The sequence below is a fragment of the Oncorhynchus kisutch genome, unplaced genomic scaffold (assembly GCF_002021735.2).
Source record: "Oncorhynchus kisutch isolate 150728-3 unplaced genomic scaffold, Okis_V2 scaffold534, whole genome shotgun sequence".
NCBI lineage: Eukaryota > Metazoa > Chordata > Actinopteri > Salmoniformes > Salmonidae > Oncorhynchus > Oncorhynchus kisutch.
The window spans coordinates 44,341-62,004 of NW_022262479.1; the positions used below are offsets into that span (position 1 = coordinate 44,341).

A 17,664-nucleotide genomic window follows, 5' to 3' on the forward strand; every position below is an offset into this window, starting at 1 on the left:
GCTGTATTTGATTGAGCCTCATTTATTGAAATTGAATCAATTAATGTATTTATTATTATTGAACGTATTATTCTGATCACTTTTTTCCTTGATAAATTCCGATTGGTACCGGTCGTATCTAGTTATCACAGCTACAAAGTCATAATTATGGTTTAATCCCGCCTATCTCTACAATGTATCTTCTTGAAACTTTACCCACTCTGCTAACCTTATGCCTATCTCTACCCTTGAATGAAGACCAAAAAGCAAATGTTTGTTTTCATGAATTTGTACGATATAATCCATTATCCTTTGTGGCTGTGGTAACTAGTGACCACGGAAGCCAGTGCCGTGACGTATTCAACGTGCGACCGCTTGCATGAAATCGACACAATCAGTCGTGATGTATTTCGCTACAGGCGTCTGGTCGTCCAGGAAAAGAGAGTATACACGAAAATTATGTGGTCCAGGTATCGGCTCATTTGGGTAAATACATGTTGCTACATATTTCTGAATTAATTTGAGTCAGGCAAGACCATACCAAACATGCTGACGTCTGATAGTGTGTGCTACATTTTGGTTAGAGATTTTTTTTTGCTGCACGCTTTGGTCCCAAATCCTTTCCGTGTGTTGTTGCTCTGACATGACACACGAGGGCTAGCTTCAAACGTGGTTTAGATTAGCTAACTAGCATACCGGTAGTTAGTATTCACAGTAGCCAATAATCAAAACATTTGTAATGCAGTGCCAGTATGTACATTGCCAGAGAGTAGGTAACGCTACTGTGAACTAGCTAGCAGAGTTATATATTAGTTAAATTAACCATTTTAAGGGCATGTTTCTCTCACCGTGTGGTGTCTATAGTACGTCTAGCCGGTCGGCTGAGAAGGTAAAGAATGGCAAAATAGAAGGCAATGGTCAGGTGTCTTGTTTTCCTTCCTCGGACCCAACTGAAGGCACTCAAATACGGAGCCATACCCTGGAGACCATGACCTATTCGAGTCATTCACACAAACGCTGGAAGCTCTCAGCCGTCCAATCAAACACAAGGCTAGAGCTATTAGTCCCTCACTCACTCAAGAGCAGGGAAAAGCACAAACTTCAAATGGAGCCTTCCATTGTCTCTGCTCCATTCCTCCCTCGTGTAGCTATTAGCAACCATGGGCTTGAACCTGACTCGGAGTGCATTGCTCCCACAGACAACACTCAAGCAAATCTGAGATCAGATCTAAAGCAGGTCTCTGTGTCTCATACCTGCTCTGACCTGCCCCTGAGTCAGTCTCCCTCCATGCTCTCCCCTTTCCCTCCCTCCACAGTGCACATCAATAGACAGCCCTTGCCAGTCACACACGCCTCTTACCTCTGCTGCAGCCCTGTAGCACAGGTCCACGACCCATCCCTAACCACAACCGCAGCCCCCATTAGATCCACAAACCATAGACGACACCGGAAAAGAGGCATAAAGAACAACAGAAAAGGAGTCTCTCCTGTCTCCATGCGACTCAAGAGGCAGTCGCAGCGCCGGTGTAACATCCAGTTCTGGTGGCAAGTGTGGAGGAAGTGGGGGCACAGAAAGTGGTGGAGAGCCAGGTGTCTCCTCTGGTTCTCCATGATCAGAGCTAAAAGGCTGGCGGAAACCAGGAGGCGCCTGTCTATTTTCAACACACAGATGTCTTATACATACACTGGGGAATTGGAGGAAAGTCAGAAATGGCAGAAGGTACGCAAGGGAAAAGAAGTGGTCACTATGGCCATTGCATGTGATGGTCAAGGCCTGGACAGTGCAGAGGACAGCCAGGCAAGTTCAAATTGCATTACACCAACATAGCAGTCAATACAACATCCATGAGCATGTACATGTCATCCATTTATATGCTCAGGCCTATCCAAACACATTTGTAAATCAATACATGAGACCCATACTGACCGCAATAAAATCCAAAATGGCTAAATACAGTTGACTTATTTAGGAAAAGGGGAGTTTGGAACAGAAGGCGTGTCCGTCTGTGGGCACATCAGTGCTGTGTAGCAACCCTGTCAAGGAGGAGGACCAGGGCACAGTCAGAGCTAGAGATACGGCCACCGCCACTAAACAGGACACGTCGGTGACAAAGCGAGCAGTGCCGTATCCACCTCAGAGCCAGCGGGCGTCCACGGACTTCAGCTGGGAAGCAACAACGACGCTCATCCATGGTAAATTTGTTTTTCTTAAACTTAACATGTTTCCTTAAGTGCTGCCTTGAGTGTCTAATGTTCTTTCTATCTCCGTAGACTTCCTTGACTGCTTCTATGCGAAGTACGGAAGTTTCATCCCATTGAGCAATAACGATGTACTGAGGCACCTTAACAAGAAGCTGAACACTGACCTTACTAAGGGGCAAGTACATAACAAATACAACAGAGAAGACATGGTTTTGGTTCCCTCACTTCATAATGCAATATGTGTAGTATGCCCTGTTTTTCCTGATCATGTGGCCTGACTTGGGTATACTAGGCCACGGCTGCCCAACCCTCTTCCTGGAAAGCTACTGTCCTGTAGGTTTTCAGTCCAACCCTCTTCCTGGAAAGCTACTCTCCTGTAGCTTTTCAGTCCAACCCTCTTCCTGGAAAGCTACTCTTCTGTAGGTTTTCAGTCCAACCCTCTTCCTGGAAAGCTACTCTTCTGTAGGTTTTCAGTCCAACCCTCTTCCTAGAGATCTACTGTCGTGTAGGTTTTCAGTCCAACCCTCTTCCTAGAGATCTACTGTCGTGTAGGTTTTCAGTCCAACCCTCTTCCTAGAGATCTACTGTTGTGTAGGTTTTCAGTCCAACCCTCTTCCTAGAGATCTACTGTTGTGTAGGTTTTCAGTCCAACCCTCTTCCTGGAAAGCTACTGTCCTGTAGGTTTTCAGTCCAACCCTCTTCCTGGAAAGCTACTGTCCTGTAGGTTTTCAGTCCAACCCTCTTCCTAGAGATTCACCGTCCTGTAGGTTTTCAGCCCAACTGTAATTTACCACACCTGATTCTATTTATTAGCTGCACACCAAGCTGAATCAAGTATTTTAGGTTAGGGTTGGACTGAAAACTTACAGGACAGTGGAACTCCTGGAAGAGGTTTGGGCAACCCTGCTCTATGCCCTAGCTGTATCTTCTATCTCTGGCCCTGGACAACTTTAGACTCAAGGTATAGCCTATCCTGTTGAGGTCACATGGTCAAGGAAAAACTCAGGGCCCTAGGAATTATGAGGCTCTCTACTAAATAACAAAACAAAGATCTGTTCTGCCCTCTTTCATAGGAAGTATTTCATCTCTGTGGTAGTAATGAAGTACCAGGCTGTCCTAGCGCATAGAATGATGCCCGCTTTCCGGGTGGTCTACAACAAGCACACTCTGACACTGGAAGACTTGTCTACGCTGGACGATCAGAACTGGCTCAATGACCAGGTTGATGCCTTTTACCCAAATCCACTAATTTCCCCATGATATACAGTGCCTTTGGAAAGTATTCAGACCCCTTGACTTTTCCAATTTTTTTTGATGCGTTACAGCCTTATTCATAAGTGGATTAAATAAAATAACAATCCTCAGGAATCTACACACAATAACCTCTTTTCAGTTTGTCAAGATGGGGTATTTGACATTTTAGGAAAAAACAGAAAAAAACAAATACTTTATTCAGACCCTTTGATATGAGACTTGAAAATTGAGCTCAGGTGCGTATTGTTTCTATTGATCATCCTTGAGATGTTTCTACAACTTGATTGCAGTCTACCTGTGGTAAATTCAATTGATTGGACAAGATTTGGAAAGGCACACAAATGTCTATATAAGATCCCACAGTTGACAGTGCATGTCAGAGCAAAAAACAAGCCATGAGGTCGAAGGAATTGTCTGTAGAGCTCAGAGACAGGATTGTGCCACGGCACAGATCTGGGGAGGGGTACCGAAAAATGTCTGCAGCATTGAAGATCCCCAGTAACACAGTGGCCTCCATCATTCTGAAATGAAAAGTTTGGAACCATCAAGACTCTTCCTCGAGCTGGCCGCCCGGCCAAACTGAGCAATCGGAGTAATAAGGGCCTTGGTCACGTAGGACAACCATCTCTGCAGCACTCCACCAATCAGGCTTTTATGGTAGCGTGGCCAGACTGAAGCCACTCTTCAGTAAAAGGCACATGACAGCCCGCTTGGAGTGGTAGCATGGTAGCATCCACATTAATGTACAACTGTTTAGAAGCATATTCTGTTATTTACAATAAAAGTGACTCAAATGACACTACGTCATTTACCATTAAGTTCTAATGGGCACAAAATAATCAAACACAACTGAAAAACGCACAGCAAATGCATCCAACAAATGTTTGTCACAAGCTTCTTGTAATCATTGATTGCTAGGAATATGGGACCAAATACTAAACTTTTGACTATAATACACACAGGAATTTGTCCCAATACTTTTGTTTGCCTAAAATAGGGGCACTATACTAAAAGTGCTGTAATTTCTAAACAGTTGATAATTCCCTCAAATTAAAGTTCACAGTCTGCACTTCAACCTCGTAGTCATTGTATAATTTAAAATCCAAAGTGCTGGAGTACAGAACCAAAACGACAACAAATATGTCACTGATCCAATACTTTTGGAGCTCACTGTATGTCCATAGATTGACAACTTTCATGACGGGCTGGGAGTTTCTTCTGACCACGTGACCCGATCAAGAAAAACTGGAGTTCACGTGGTCAGGATCAGAAAAGCCTCTTGGCCCTGCGTAGTCTGGTGCGTCATTGGTCCAAAGTTAACTTGCTCAATGTGATGTGACCCTGTTTGAAATTCTTTTTGTGGTTTCCTCTTGAAGGTCATGAATATGTATGGAGAATTAATCATGGAGTCTGCACAACACAAGGTAGGATTTATTTCCCATAATATTTCCTCCATTCTATCAATAAATATTCATAATGTATTATGTGTTACATTATAATAATGAGTCTGATCACAGAGGGGGAGAAATTCTACTTTAGCCTGAGTCCTGATGCAATTGGGCTTATATAACAAATGGGAGCAACTTTGGTTGTCGTCCCTCTATTTGATGCATGTGATCTTGGTTCCTGAATGAGCTTCTTCTTTTTTTACTTGTCTAGGTCCATTTCTTTAACAGCTTCTTCCACCGACAGCTCATGACCAAAGGATATGAAGGTGTGAAGAGGTGGACCAGGAAGGTAAAGGCTGATCTTTCAGAAGGGATGTTACTCTAAAGCTTCTGATAATCATTGGGGATGGGGTCTGTTCTGTTTCAATTCAGGAGATGAATTGTGATGTACATCAACTTTAATTGTTGAAAATGGAATTGACCCTGATCCGGACCCGGGTCGTTCATTTTAGCTTTCCATGACTTTTAATTTTATTTTTTACATTCCGTATTCTAATGAGGACAACCGCTGTTTCACTCCGTGCGAACCGTTTTTTACCCTACTGAACACATCCCTGGCTTCTGTTCCTCTGTGTCCTGCAGGTGGATCTCTTCTCCAAGGCGCTGCTGCTGGTACCCATCCACCTTGAGATCCACTGGTGCCTGGTGATGGCCGACACCGCCAGCAAGAGGATCCACCTCTACGACTCCCAGGGCATCGTGTTCAAGGAGGCTGCTGAGGTAACGTTGACATAACTTTTACTGATTTAACTTTTGTTTATACAGATTATTTTCATTGAGATCTAATCTCAATCAGACCTCACAACTGATGCCTTCCTACACCAGCTTGTGTGTGTCTGAACTCATTGGTGGCAGGAAGACTCGAGCATATTTTAATAGGATGATCATGAAAATGTTTTATTACATTTTTTGCTATAATATGCTACTGTGGCTAAATATCTCACTTGACTGAATGGCATGCTTTCATTTCATCCATACCCTTGCCCTGCACATTGTGGAATGACTTAACCAGTAGTGAATGTGTCCATATTCAATAATAGAATATACATTCCAGTGGTGTGAATGTTTAAACAAAATTGGGATCCTTAAACTCTTAAGTAAAATCCTTAACTGAAAAACATGTTTACTTTTTTTCACCCACAAAATTTAAATCACTGTTCATTTTTCACAAAACATATTATTTTCTGTGTGTAGCCTAACTGGACTCTATGGCTATAAAGACCTGGGGAAAGTTGAGTAACTTAAATAACAACCAGAGAGGAAGAGGCAGACTTTAGGCCACTTTGGTGAATTTGGGAGGCAAGACAAGACATATGCGCGCTGGCCTGCCTGCCCCTTCCTCTCTCTCCCTCGCGCTGGCCTGCATGCCCCTTCCTCTCTCTCCCTCGCGTTGGCCTGCCTGCCCCTTCCTCTCTCTCCCTCGCGCTGGCCTGCCTGCCCCTTCCTCTCTCTCCCTCGCGTTGGCCTGCCTGCCCCTTCCTCTCTCTCCCTCGCGATGGCCTGCCTGCCCCTTCCTCTCTCTCCCTCGCGTTGGCCTGCCTGCCTGCCCCTTCCTCTCTCTCCCTCGCGTTGGCCTGCCTGCCCCTTCCTCTCTCTCCCTCGCGTTGGCCTGCCTGCCCCTTCCTCTCTCTCCCTCGCGCTGGCCTGCCTGCCCCTTCCTCTCTCTCCCTCGCGTTGGCCTGCCTGCCCCTTCCTCTCTCTCCCTCGCGTTGGCCTGCCTGTCCCTTCCTCTCTCTCCCTCGCGTTGGCCTGCCTGCCCCTTCCTCTCTCTCCCTCGCGTTGGCCTGCCTGCCTGCCCCTTCCTCTCTCTCCCTCGCGTTGGCCTGCCTGCCCCTTCCTCTCTCTCCCTCGCGTTGGCCTGCCTGCCCCTTCCTCTCTCTCCCTCGCGTTGGCCTGCCTGCCCCTTCCTCTCTCTCCCTCACGCTGGCCTGCCTGCCCCTTCCTCTCTCTCCCTCGCGTTGGCCTGCCTGCCCCTTCCTCTCTCTCCCTCACGCTGGCCTGCCTGCCCCTTCCTCTCTCTCCCTCGCGTTGGCCTGCCTGCCCCTTCCTCTCTCTCCCTCGCGTTGGCCTGCCTGCCCCTTCCTCTCTCTCCCTCGCGTTGGCCTGCCTGCCCCTTCCTCTCTCTCCCTCGCGTTGGCCTGCCTGCCTGCCCCTTCCTCTCTCTCCCTCGCGTTGGCCTGCCTGCCTGCCCCTTCCTCTCTCTCCCTCGCGTTGGCCTGCCTGCCTGCCCCTTCCTCTCTCTCCCTCGCGTTGGCCTGCCTGCCCCTTCCTCTCTCTCCCTCACGCTGGCCTGCCTGCCCCTTCCTCTCTCTCCCTCGCGCTGGCCTGCCTGCCCCTTCCTCTCTCTCCCTCGCGTTGGCCTGCCTGCCTGCCCCTTCCTCTCTCTCCCTCGCGCTGGCCTGCCTGCCCCTTCCTCTCTCTCCCTCGCGCTGGCCTGCCTGCCCCTTCCTCTCTCTCCCTCGCGTTGGCCTGCCTGCCTGCCCCTTCCTCTCTCTCCCTCGCGTTGGCCTGCCTGCCTGCCCCTTCCTCTCTCTCCCTCGCGTTGGCCTGCCTGCCTGCCCCTTCCTCTCTCTCCCTCGCGTTGGCCTGCCTGCCCCTTCCTCTCTCTCCCTCACGCTGGCCTGCCTGCCCCTTCCTCTCTCTCCCTCGCGCTGGCCTGCCTGCCCCTTCCTCTCTCTCCCTCGCGTTGGCCTGCCTGCCTGCCCCTTCCTCTCTCTCCCTCGCGCTGGCCTGCCTGCCCCTTCCTCTCTCTCCCTCGCGCTGGCCTGCCTGCCCCTTCCTCTCTCTCCCTCGCGTTGGCCTGCCTGCCTGCCCCTTCCTCTCTCTCCCTCGCGTTGGCCTGCCTGCCTGCCCCTTCCTCTCTCCCTCGCGTTGGCCTGCCTGCCTGCCCCTTCCTCTCTCTCCCTCGTGCTGGCCTGCCTGCCCCTTCCTCTCTCTCCCTCGTGCTGGCCTGCCTGCCCCTTCCTCTCTCTCCCTCGCGTTGGCCTGCCTGCCCCTTCCTCTCTCTCCCTCGCGTTGGCCTGCCTGCCTGCCCCTTCCTCTCTCTCCCTCGCGCTGGCCTGCCTGCCTGCCCCTTCCTCTCTCTCCCTCGCGTTGGCCTGCCTGCCCCTTCCTCTCTCTCCCTCGCGTTGGCCTGCCTGCCCCTTCCTCTCTCTCCCTCGCATTGGCCTGCCTGCCCGTTCCTCTCTCTCCCTCGCATTGGCCTGCCTGCCCCTTCCTCTCTCTCCCTCGCGTTGGCCTCGTGTTGGCCTTTATTGATGATAGGCCCTGCTTTACTGAAGTTGCCAGACAAATTGCGAGATAGATAAGTCTAGTACACGGTTCTTACTCTGTTTGCCTGGTGGCCAATCTGTCTATACTGTGCCCCTCTGTGTTTGTGTTCTCGGCAGTACAGCAACTAATCGGCCTCCTCCGTTCCAAGTTCCAGAAATACCAATCTTAGCAGTCGATTCCCAGAATCTAATCTTAACACAAAAAAATTGATTCACGTGGAATTGTATTAATTTTATTATAATTGAATGGAAAACGAATAATAAAAAATGTTTTTTATTTGTCACATCCCTAATATATTCATGTTTAATCATAGCTTAATTTGTTACTTGCTGCGTAAGATTTCACAGACTGACATAAACAAATACAATTTCCAATCAGTAAAATGCTATTTCACCTGATTTAATGTAGACGAAATCAACATTAATTTTTTCTCCCCCCTTTCCATTCTATAGAATGTTTTAAGGTACATACATACTGAAGCGAAGGAGAGGAAGCAAACTGCATTTCAAAATGGCTGGAAGATGTATATCAATGAGGTATGATACATTGAGCTGTGTGTGTAATCGTTGAAATGTAGTTTTAATGTTTGCCTGATAATTTTTTTTAACACAATAGAACAAAAAGACTGGTCTTTAAGGGATTGCCTTCAGAAATCCTGCCAAAAATTCCATTTGAAATGTAGCCCATGATAATCACTGTTTTGGGTGTCTAATTCCAAATTGATTTTTCGCAGAGAATACCACAACAGACGAATGAAAACGACTGTGGAGTTTTTGTGTTAGAGGTACCAGCATATATATATATTTTTAAAAATCCTTTTATGTTCATGTACCTCTGTGTGTAATCTTAATAAAGGGTTACTTCCTGTCTCACTCACCCTGTTCATTCGTGTACCTTTGTCTCAGTATTGCAGGTGCCTTGCCTTGGGGAAACCGCTGCAATTCTCCCAAGGGGACATGCCAACTGTGCGAAAGAGAATCTACAGAGAGCTCTGTGAATGCAAGCTCCAGGACTGACAAAATTGACCTTCCACCTTTTCACCATCCTCACTCACCTCACCTGGGGTCATACTAATTAGGGCACACTATAGAAAAATGTTTTGCAATGGTAAAAAAAAAAAAGTAGATATTGCCAAGAATCTTTGAGCCATAGAAAAGGGGGGGGGGGGGGGGGGTTGTTTTGTCTGGACCCTGTGTCATTGTGTTAGCTGATATATTTAATTAGAGGAGAAGCGTCTCCACCCCATATTCTGACGACCTGTTATTTCAAGCCGCATGGTAGCAGATTGACTAGCTGGCATTTATTTTAGCCAATGGCGTATCAGGGTGTAACAAAATATGTTGTGATCAGTCTGTAATGACAGCAGACTAGTTGGTCTCCTAGATTTTTATTTTATAAAGAACTGGTATGAACTTGACTTAACAAAGTCTGAGGCAACTCTGTATACATGTGGTTATTGCATTATTCTACATGAGCTTATGTTTAGACTATTGTTGAAGGCGGCAGACCGAATAGCAACTTACCATTGAATGTATTGAACATACGGAATATATTCTATGTAGTTTTTGTTCACTTTCGTTATAGTTTTGTGTTTTAGACGTTTCTGTATAGGTCAAATTTCAGTTTTTTGCTTTGGATAAATTGCATTCATTTATATGTAAACTGTTGTTTGCAATTTACTTTTAAGACTTAAGGTTTCCTATTATGTCATGCCTCTATCTCCCGGAGGCTCAGTTCTGTAACAGTCAGGAGGAGGTTAATTTGGAGCTGGTTTTGGGCCGTTAAAAAGTATATCATATTCATAAAGCGTGTTAAGGTAGGACTGCTTTGAGAATACAGGCCCAGAAGGATACGGCATGGTGTTTTTGTGTTTGTCACCTTACTTTCAAAGACAATCTGGCATTTTTATTTATTTTTATTTAACGAGGCAAGTCCCTTAAGAACAAATTCTTATTTACAATTGACGGCCTACCGGGGAACAACTGCCTTGTTCAGGGGCAGAACGACAGATTTTTACCTTGTCAGTTCAGGGATAGGATCTAGCAACCTTTCGGTTACTGGCTCTAACCACTAGGCTACCTGCCCCCCCCCCCCCCCCCCCCCCCCCTCCCAATATTGAACAAAGTTATTGTAAAGTATATGTACATAGTAATGTTAAAGTAACATAAAATCCATTTGATTTAGAGCCACTCTGTGCATTATTTTACCTAATGTATCGTACATATTTTCACAACAGATTTGATATGCATGTTGGGGTTATGAATTATGGCGATTATATACATACATACGTTTGGACACGTACTCAATACAGGATTTTTCTTTATTTTTACTATGTTCTATGTTGTAGAATAATAGTGAAGACATCAAAACTGTGAAATAACACATATAGAAACATCTAGTTACCAAAAAAGTGTTAAACAAATCAAAATATATTTTATATTTTGAGATTCAAAGTAGCCACCCTTTGCCTGGACAGCTTTGCTCACTCTTGACATGATCTCAACCAGCTTCATGAGGGAGTCACCTGGAATGCATTTCAATTATCAGGTGTGCCTTGTTCATTTGTGGAATTTCTTCCTTATTAATGCGTTTGAGCCAATCGGTTGTGTTGTGACAAGGTAGGGGTGGTATACAGAAGATCCCTATTTGGTAATAGACCAAGTCCATATATGGCAAGAACAGCTCAAATTAGCAAAGAGAAATGACAGTCCATTATTAATTTAAGGTATGAAGGTCAGTCAATCTGGAAAATTTCAAGAACATTGAAAGACAAAAATTGCAAAAACCATCATGCGCTATGATGAAACTGGCTCTCATGAGGATCGCCACAGGAAAGGAAGACCCAGAGTTACCTCTACTGCAGAGGATAAGCTCATTAGAGTTACCAGCCTCAGAAATTACTGCCCAAATAAATGCTTCAGAGTTCAAGTAACAGACACATCTCATCAACTGTTCAGAGGAGACTGTGTGAATCAGGCCTTGATGGTTGAATTGCTGTAAATCACTACTAAAGGACACCAATAAGAAGAAGAGACTTGCTTGGGCCAAGAAACACATGAGTCCAAATTTGCGATTTTTGGTTCAAACCACCGTGTCTTTGTGAGACGCAGAGTAGGTGAACAGATGATCTCTGCATGTGTGGTTCCCACCGTGAAGCATGGAGGAGGAGTTGTGGGGGTGCTTTGCTGGTGACATTGTGATTTATTTATATTTCAAGGCACACTTAACCAGCATGGCTACCACAGCATTCTGCAGCAATACGCCATCCCATCTGGTTTGCGCTTAGTGGGACTATCCATTTTTTCCCCCAACAGAACAATGACCCAAAACACCTCCAGGCAGTGTAAGGGCAATTTGACCAGGAAGGGCAGTGATGGAGTGCTGCATCAAATGACCTGGCCTCCACAATCACCTGACCTCAACCCAATTGAGATGGTTTGGGATGAGTTGGACCGAAAAGCAAGAAAGCGGCCAACAAGTGCTCAGCATATTTAGAAATTCCTTCAAGACAGTTGGAAAAGCATTCCGGGTGAAGCTGGTTGAGAGAATGCCAAGAGTGTTCAAAGCTGTCCTCAAGGCAAAGCGTGGCTACTTTGAAGAATATGAAATGTATTTTGTTGGTTACTACATAATTCTATTTGTGTTATGAAACAGGCCTCCCGAGTGGCGTAGTGGTCTAAGACACGACATTTAATTACAATAGGTGTTACTGCAGTACCTGATTCGAATCCAGGCTGCATCACATCTGGCTGTGATTGGGAGTACCATAGGGCTGCGCACAATTGGCCCAGCGTTGGCCGGCGTAGGCCGTCATTGTAAATAAGAATTTGTTCTTAACTGACTTGCCTAGTTAAATAAAGGTTAAATAAAACAAAAATTGTCATAGTTTGTCTTCACTATTATTCTACAATGTAGAAAATATGAAAATAAAGAAAAACCCTAGAATGAGTAGGTGTGTCTGAACTTTTGACTGGTCCTGTGTGCATATGTATATATGTACACACACACACAGTGCATTCAGAAAGTATTCAGACCCCTTGACTTGAAGCACCTTTAGCAGCGATTACAGCCTCGAGTCTTCTTGGGTATGACGCTACAAGCTTGGCACAACTGTATTTTGGAGATTTTGTCCCATTCTTCTCTGCTGATCCTCTCAAGCTCTGTCAGGTTGGATGGGGAGCTTTGCTGCACTGATATTTTCAGGTCTCTCCAGAGATGTTTGATTGGGTTGAAGTCCGTGCTCTGGCTGGGCCACTCAAGGACATTCAGAGACTTGTCTGCGTTGTTTTGTCGTTGTGCTTAGGGTTGTTGTCCTGTTGGAACGTGAACCTTCACCCCAGTCTGAGGTCCTGAGCGCTCTGGAGCAGATTTTCATCAAGGATCTCTCTGTACTTTGCTCCATTCATCTTTGCCTCGATCCTGACTAGTCTCCCAGTCCCTGCTGCTGAAAAGCATCCCCACAGCATGATGCTGCCACCACCTTGCTTCACCGTAGGGATGGTGCCAGGTTTTCTCCAGACGTGACGCTTGACATTCAGGCCAAGGAGTTCAATCTTGGTTTTATTAGACCAGAGAATCTTATTTCTCATGGTCTGACAGGCCTTTCGTTACCTTTTGGCAAACCAAGCGGGCTGTTATGTGCTTTTTACTGAGGACTGTCTTCAGTCTGGGCACTCTACAATTTAGGCCTGATTGGTTGAGTTCTGCAGAGATGGTTGTCCTACTGGAAGGTTCTCCCATCTGACAGAGTGACCATCGGGTTCTTGGTCACCTCCCTGACCAAGGCTCTTCTCCCCCGATTGCTCAGTTTGGTTGGGCGGCCAGCTCCATGAAGAGTCTTGATGGTTCCAAACTTCTTCCATTTAAGAATGATGGATGGGGACGTTCAATGCTGTAGAAATGTGTTGGTACCCTTCCCCAGATCAACACAATCCTGTCTTGGAGCTCTACGGACAATAACTTTGACCTCATGGCTTGGTTTTTGCTCTGACATGCACTGTCAACTGTGGGGCATTATATAGACAGGTGTGTGCCTTTCCAAATCATGTCCAATCAATTGAATTTACCACAGGTGGACTCCATACAAGTTGTAGAAACATCACAAGGATGATTAATATTAAACACACAAGCTATAAAAAAGTAAATGTACACTCAGCTTCATTACATTAAACATCTAAAATATGAGTTCAGCGAAAACATTCTGGTTGTAACGCACACAAATTGCCTTCTACCATAATGGCCGTTCAGTATGAAAGTCAGATTTATATGGATATAGCGCCTTGTAAAAGTATTCATAACCCTTGGATTTCTTCGCATCTTGTTACAAAGTGGGATTAAAATTGATCTAATTGTAACTTTTTGGGGAATTAAAATGATATATATATAATATACACTGCTCCAAAAAATAAAGGGAACACTTAAACAACACAATGTAACTCCAGGTCAATCACACTTCTGTGAAATCAAACTGTCCACCTAGGAAGCAACACTGATTGACAATAAATTTCACATGCTGTTGTGCATGTGGAATGGAATAGACAACAGGTGGAAATTATAGGCAATTAGCAAGACACCCCCAATAAAGGAGTGGTTCTGCAGGTGGTGACCACAGACCACTTCTCAGTTCCTATGCTTCCTGGCTGATGTTTTGGTCACTTTTGAATGCTGGCGGTGCTTTCACTCTAGTGGTAGCATGAGACGGAATTTACAACCCACACAAGTGGCTCAGATAGTGCAGCTCATCCAGGATGGCACATCAATGCGAGCTGTGGCAAGAAAGTTTGCTGTGTCTGTCAGCATAGTGTTCAGAGCATGGAGGCGCTACCAGGAGAGAGGCCAGTACATCAAGAGACGTGGAGGAGGCCGTAGGAGGGCAACAACCCAGCAGCAGGACCGCTACCTCTGCCTTTGTGCAAGGAGGAGCACTGCCAGAGCCCTGCAAAATGACCTCCAGCAGGCCACAAATATGCATGTGTCTGCTCAAACGGTCAGAAACAGGCTCCATGAGGGTGGTATGAGGGCCCGACGTCCACAGGTGGGGGTTGCGCTTACAGCCAAACACCATGCAGGACGTTTGGCATTTGCCAGAGAACACCAAGATTGGCAAATTCGCCACTGGCGCCCTGTGCTCTTCACAGATGAAAGCAGGTTCACACTGAGCACATGTGACAGACATGACAGAGTCTGGAGACGCTGTGGAGAACGTTCTGCTGCCTGTAACATCCTCCAGCATGACCGGTTTGGCGGTGGGTCAGTCATGGTGTGGGGTGGCATTTCTTTGGGGGGCCGCACAGCCCTCCATGTGCTCGCCAGAGGTAGCCTGACTGCCATTAGGTACCGAGATGAGATCCTCAGACCCCTTGTGAGACCATATGCTGGTGCGGTTGGCCCTGGGTTCCTCCTAATGCAAGACAATGCTAGACCTCATGTGGCTGGAGTGTCAGCAGTTCCTGCAAGAGGAAGACATTGATGCTATGGACTGGCCCGTCCGTTCCCCAGACCTGAATCCAATTGAGCACATCTGGGACATCATGTCTCGCTCCATCCACCAACGCTACGTTGCACCACAGACTGTCCAGGAGTTGGCGGATGCTTTAGTCCAGGTCTGGGAGGAGATCCCTCAGGAGACCATCCGCCACCTCATCAGGAGCATGCCCAGGCGTTGTAGGGAGGTCATACAGGCATGTGGAGGCCACACACACTACTGAGCCTCATTTTTACTTGTTTTAAGGACATTACATCAAAGTTGGATCAGCCTGTAGTGTGGTTTTCCACTTTAATTTTGAGTGTGACTCCAAATCCAGACCTCCATGGGTTGATAAATTTGATTTCCATTGATCATTTTTGTGTGATTTTGTTGTCAGCACATTCAACTATGTAAAGAAAAAAGAATTGAATAACAATATTTAATTCATTCAGATCTAGGATGTGTTATTTTAGTGTTCCTTAGATTTTTTTGAGCAGTGTATATATATATATACAGTGGGGCAAAAAAGTATTTAGTCAGCCACCAATTGTGCAAGTCCTCCCACTTAAAAAGATAAGAGAGGCCTGTAATTTTCATCATAGGTACACTTAAATTATGACAGACAAAATGAGGGGAAAAATCCAGAAAATCACATTGTAGGATTTTTTATGAATTTATTTGCAAATTATGGTGGAAAATAAGTATTTGGTCAATAACAAAAGGGTACCCTCATGTGGTACCCTTCCTGCAGGCTCATTCTGACATGACACTCCACAGCATGACAATGCCACCAGCCATACTGCTCATTCTGTGCGTGATTTCCTGCAACACAGGAATGTCAGTGTTCTGCCATGGCCAGCTAAGAGCCCGGATCTCAATGCCATTGAGCACGTCTGGGACCTGCTGGATCGGTGGGTGAGGGCTAGGGCCATTACCCCCAGAAATGTCCGGGAACTTGCAGGTGTCTTGGTGGAAGAGTGGGGTAACATCTCACAGCTAGAACTGGCAAATCTGGTGCAGTCCATGAGGAGGAGATGCACTGCAGTAATTAATGCAGCTGGTGGCCACAGAAGATGCTGACCGTTACTTTTGATTTTGACCCCCCTCCTTTGTTCAGGGACACATTATTCCATTTCTGTTAGTCACATGTCTGTGGAACTTGTTCAGTTTATGTCTCAGTTGTTGAATCTTATGTTTAACAAATATTTACACATGTTAATTAAGTTTGCTGAAAATAAATGCAGTTGACAGTGAGAGGACGTTGCTTTTTTTGCTGAGTTTACATACATCTTTAAGGTCCCTTCATTCAAGTGTTGAATTTCAAGCACAGGTTCAGCTACAAAGACCAGGGAGATTTTTGAAAGCCTCATAAAGAAGGGCAGTGATTGGTAGATGGGTAACAATAAGAAATCAGACATTGAATAGATATTTAAGCAGAGTCAAGTTAAGAATCATTTTGTGGATTATGTATTAAACCCCCAGACACATAAAAGATAGTAGTCGTCCTGCTGATCTGAGCTGTAAGACAGGAAGGAAACTACTTAGGTACTACTTATTTTACAACTTTTCAATCACACATACTGTACAGTTGAAGTCGGAAGTTTACATAAACCTTAGCCAAATGCATTTAAACTCAGTTTTTCACAATTCCTGACATTTAATCCGAGTCAAAATTCCCTGTTTTAGGTCAGTTAGGATCACCAGTTTATTATAAGAATGTGAAATGTCAGAATAATAGTAGAGAGAATGATTTCAGCTTTTATTTCTTTCATCACATTCCCAGTGGGTCAGAAGTTTACATACACTCAATTAGTATTTGGCAGCATTGCCTTTAAATAGTTTAACTTGTGTCAAACGTTTCAGGTTGCCTTCCACAAACTTCCCACAATAAGTTGGGTGAATTATGGCCAATTCCTCCTGACAGAGCTGGTGTAACTGAGCCAGGTTTGTAGGCCTCCTTGTTCGCACACGCTTTTTCAGTTCTGCCCACAAATGTTCTGTAGGATTGAGGTCAGGGCTGTGTGATGGCCACTCCAATACCTTGACTTTGTTGTCCTTAAGCCATTTTGCCACAACTTTGGAAGTATGCTTGGGGTCATTGTCCATTTGGAAGACCCATTTGCAACCAAGCTTTAACTCCCTGACTGATGTCTTGAGATGTTGCTTCAATATATCCACATCATTTTCCTACCTCATGATGCCATCTATTTTGTGAACTGCACCAGTTCCTCCTGCAGAATGCGTCTCCTTCCTGAGCAGTATGACGGCTGGACGGTCCCATGGTGTTTATGCTTGCTTACTATTGTTTGTACAGATGAACGTGGTACCTTCAGGTGTTTGGAAATTGCTCCCAAGGATGAACCAGACTTGCAAAGGTCTACAATTTTTTTTCTTGGCTGGTCTTGGCTGATTTCTTTTGATTTTCCCATGATGTCAAGCAGAGGCACTGAGTTTGAAGGTAGGCCTTGAAATACATCCACAGGTACACCTCCAATTGACTCAAATGATGTCAATTAGCCTATCAGAAGCTTCTAAAGCCATTACATAATTTTCGGAAATTTTCCAAGCTGTTTAAAGGCACAGTCAACTTAGCGTATGTAAACTTCTGACCCACTGGAATTGTGATACATTGAATTATAAGGGAAGTAATCTCTCTGTAAACAATTGTTGGAAAAATTACTTGTGTCATGCACAAAGTACATGTCCTAACCGACTTGCCAAAACTATTGTTTATTTTCACAAGAAATTTGTGGAGTGGTTGAAAAATGAGTTTTAATGACTCCAACCTAAGTGTATTCGACATTCGACTTCAACTGTATGTCACCATGAGGCCATTGGGGATTTTAAAAACAGTTACAGAGTTCAATGGCTGTGATGGGAGAAAACTGAGGACGGATCAACAATGTTGTAGTGACTCCACAATAATGACAGAGTGAAAAGAAGAATAGAAATATTTCAAAACATGTATCTTGTATGCAACAAGGCACTAACGTAAAACTGCAACAACAAAAAACATTGGGGCAAATCCAACACATAACTGAG

The 17,664-nt window shown here is 45.3% G+C and overlaps 1 protein-coding gene across 2 annotated transcripts; it reads left to right on the forward strand.

The window, feature by feature from the left end:
- The first annotated feature begins 331 nt into the window (after window positions 1–331).
- On the forward strand, window positions 332–10,011 carry LOC109871956 (sentrin-specific protease 5). 2 transcript variants are annotated; one of them, XM_020463005.2, is made up of 11 exons: window positions 332–465; window positions 844–1,777; window positions 1,950–2,172; window positions 2,251–2,356; window positions 3,255–3,402; window positions 4,812–4,859; window positions 5,095–5,172; window positions 5,466–5,603; window positions 8,609–8,692; window positions 8,890–8,940; window positions 9,062–10,011. In XM_020463005.2, exons 1-11 carry the CDS (start codon window positions 359–361, stop codon window positions 9,170–9,172), a joined length of 2,028 nt encoding a protein of 675 aa, XP_020318594.2. In that variant the 5' UTR covers window positions 332–358; the 3' UTR covers window positions 9,173–10,011. The 2 variants fall into 2 exon arrangements, with proteins under 2 accessions (XP_020318594.2, XP_031671590.1); XM_031815730.1 differs by having other exon boundaries at window positions 343–465; window positions 1,296–1,777; window positions 9,062–9,818.
- The last annotated feature ends 7,653 nt before the right edge of the window (window positions 10,012–17,664 follow it).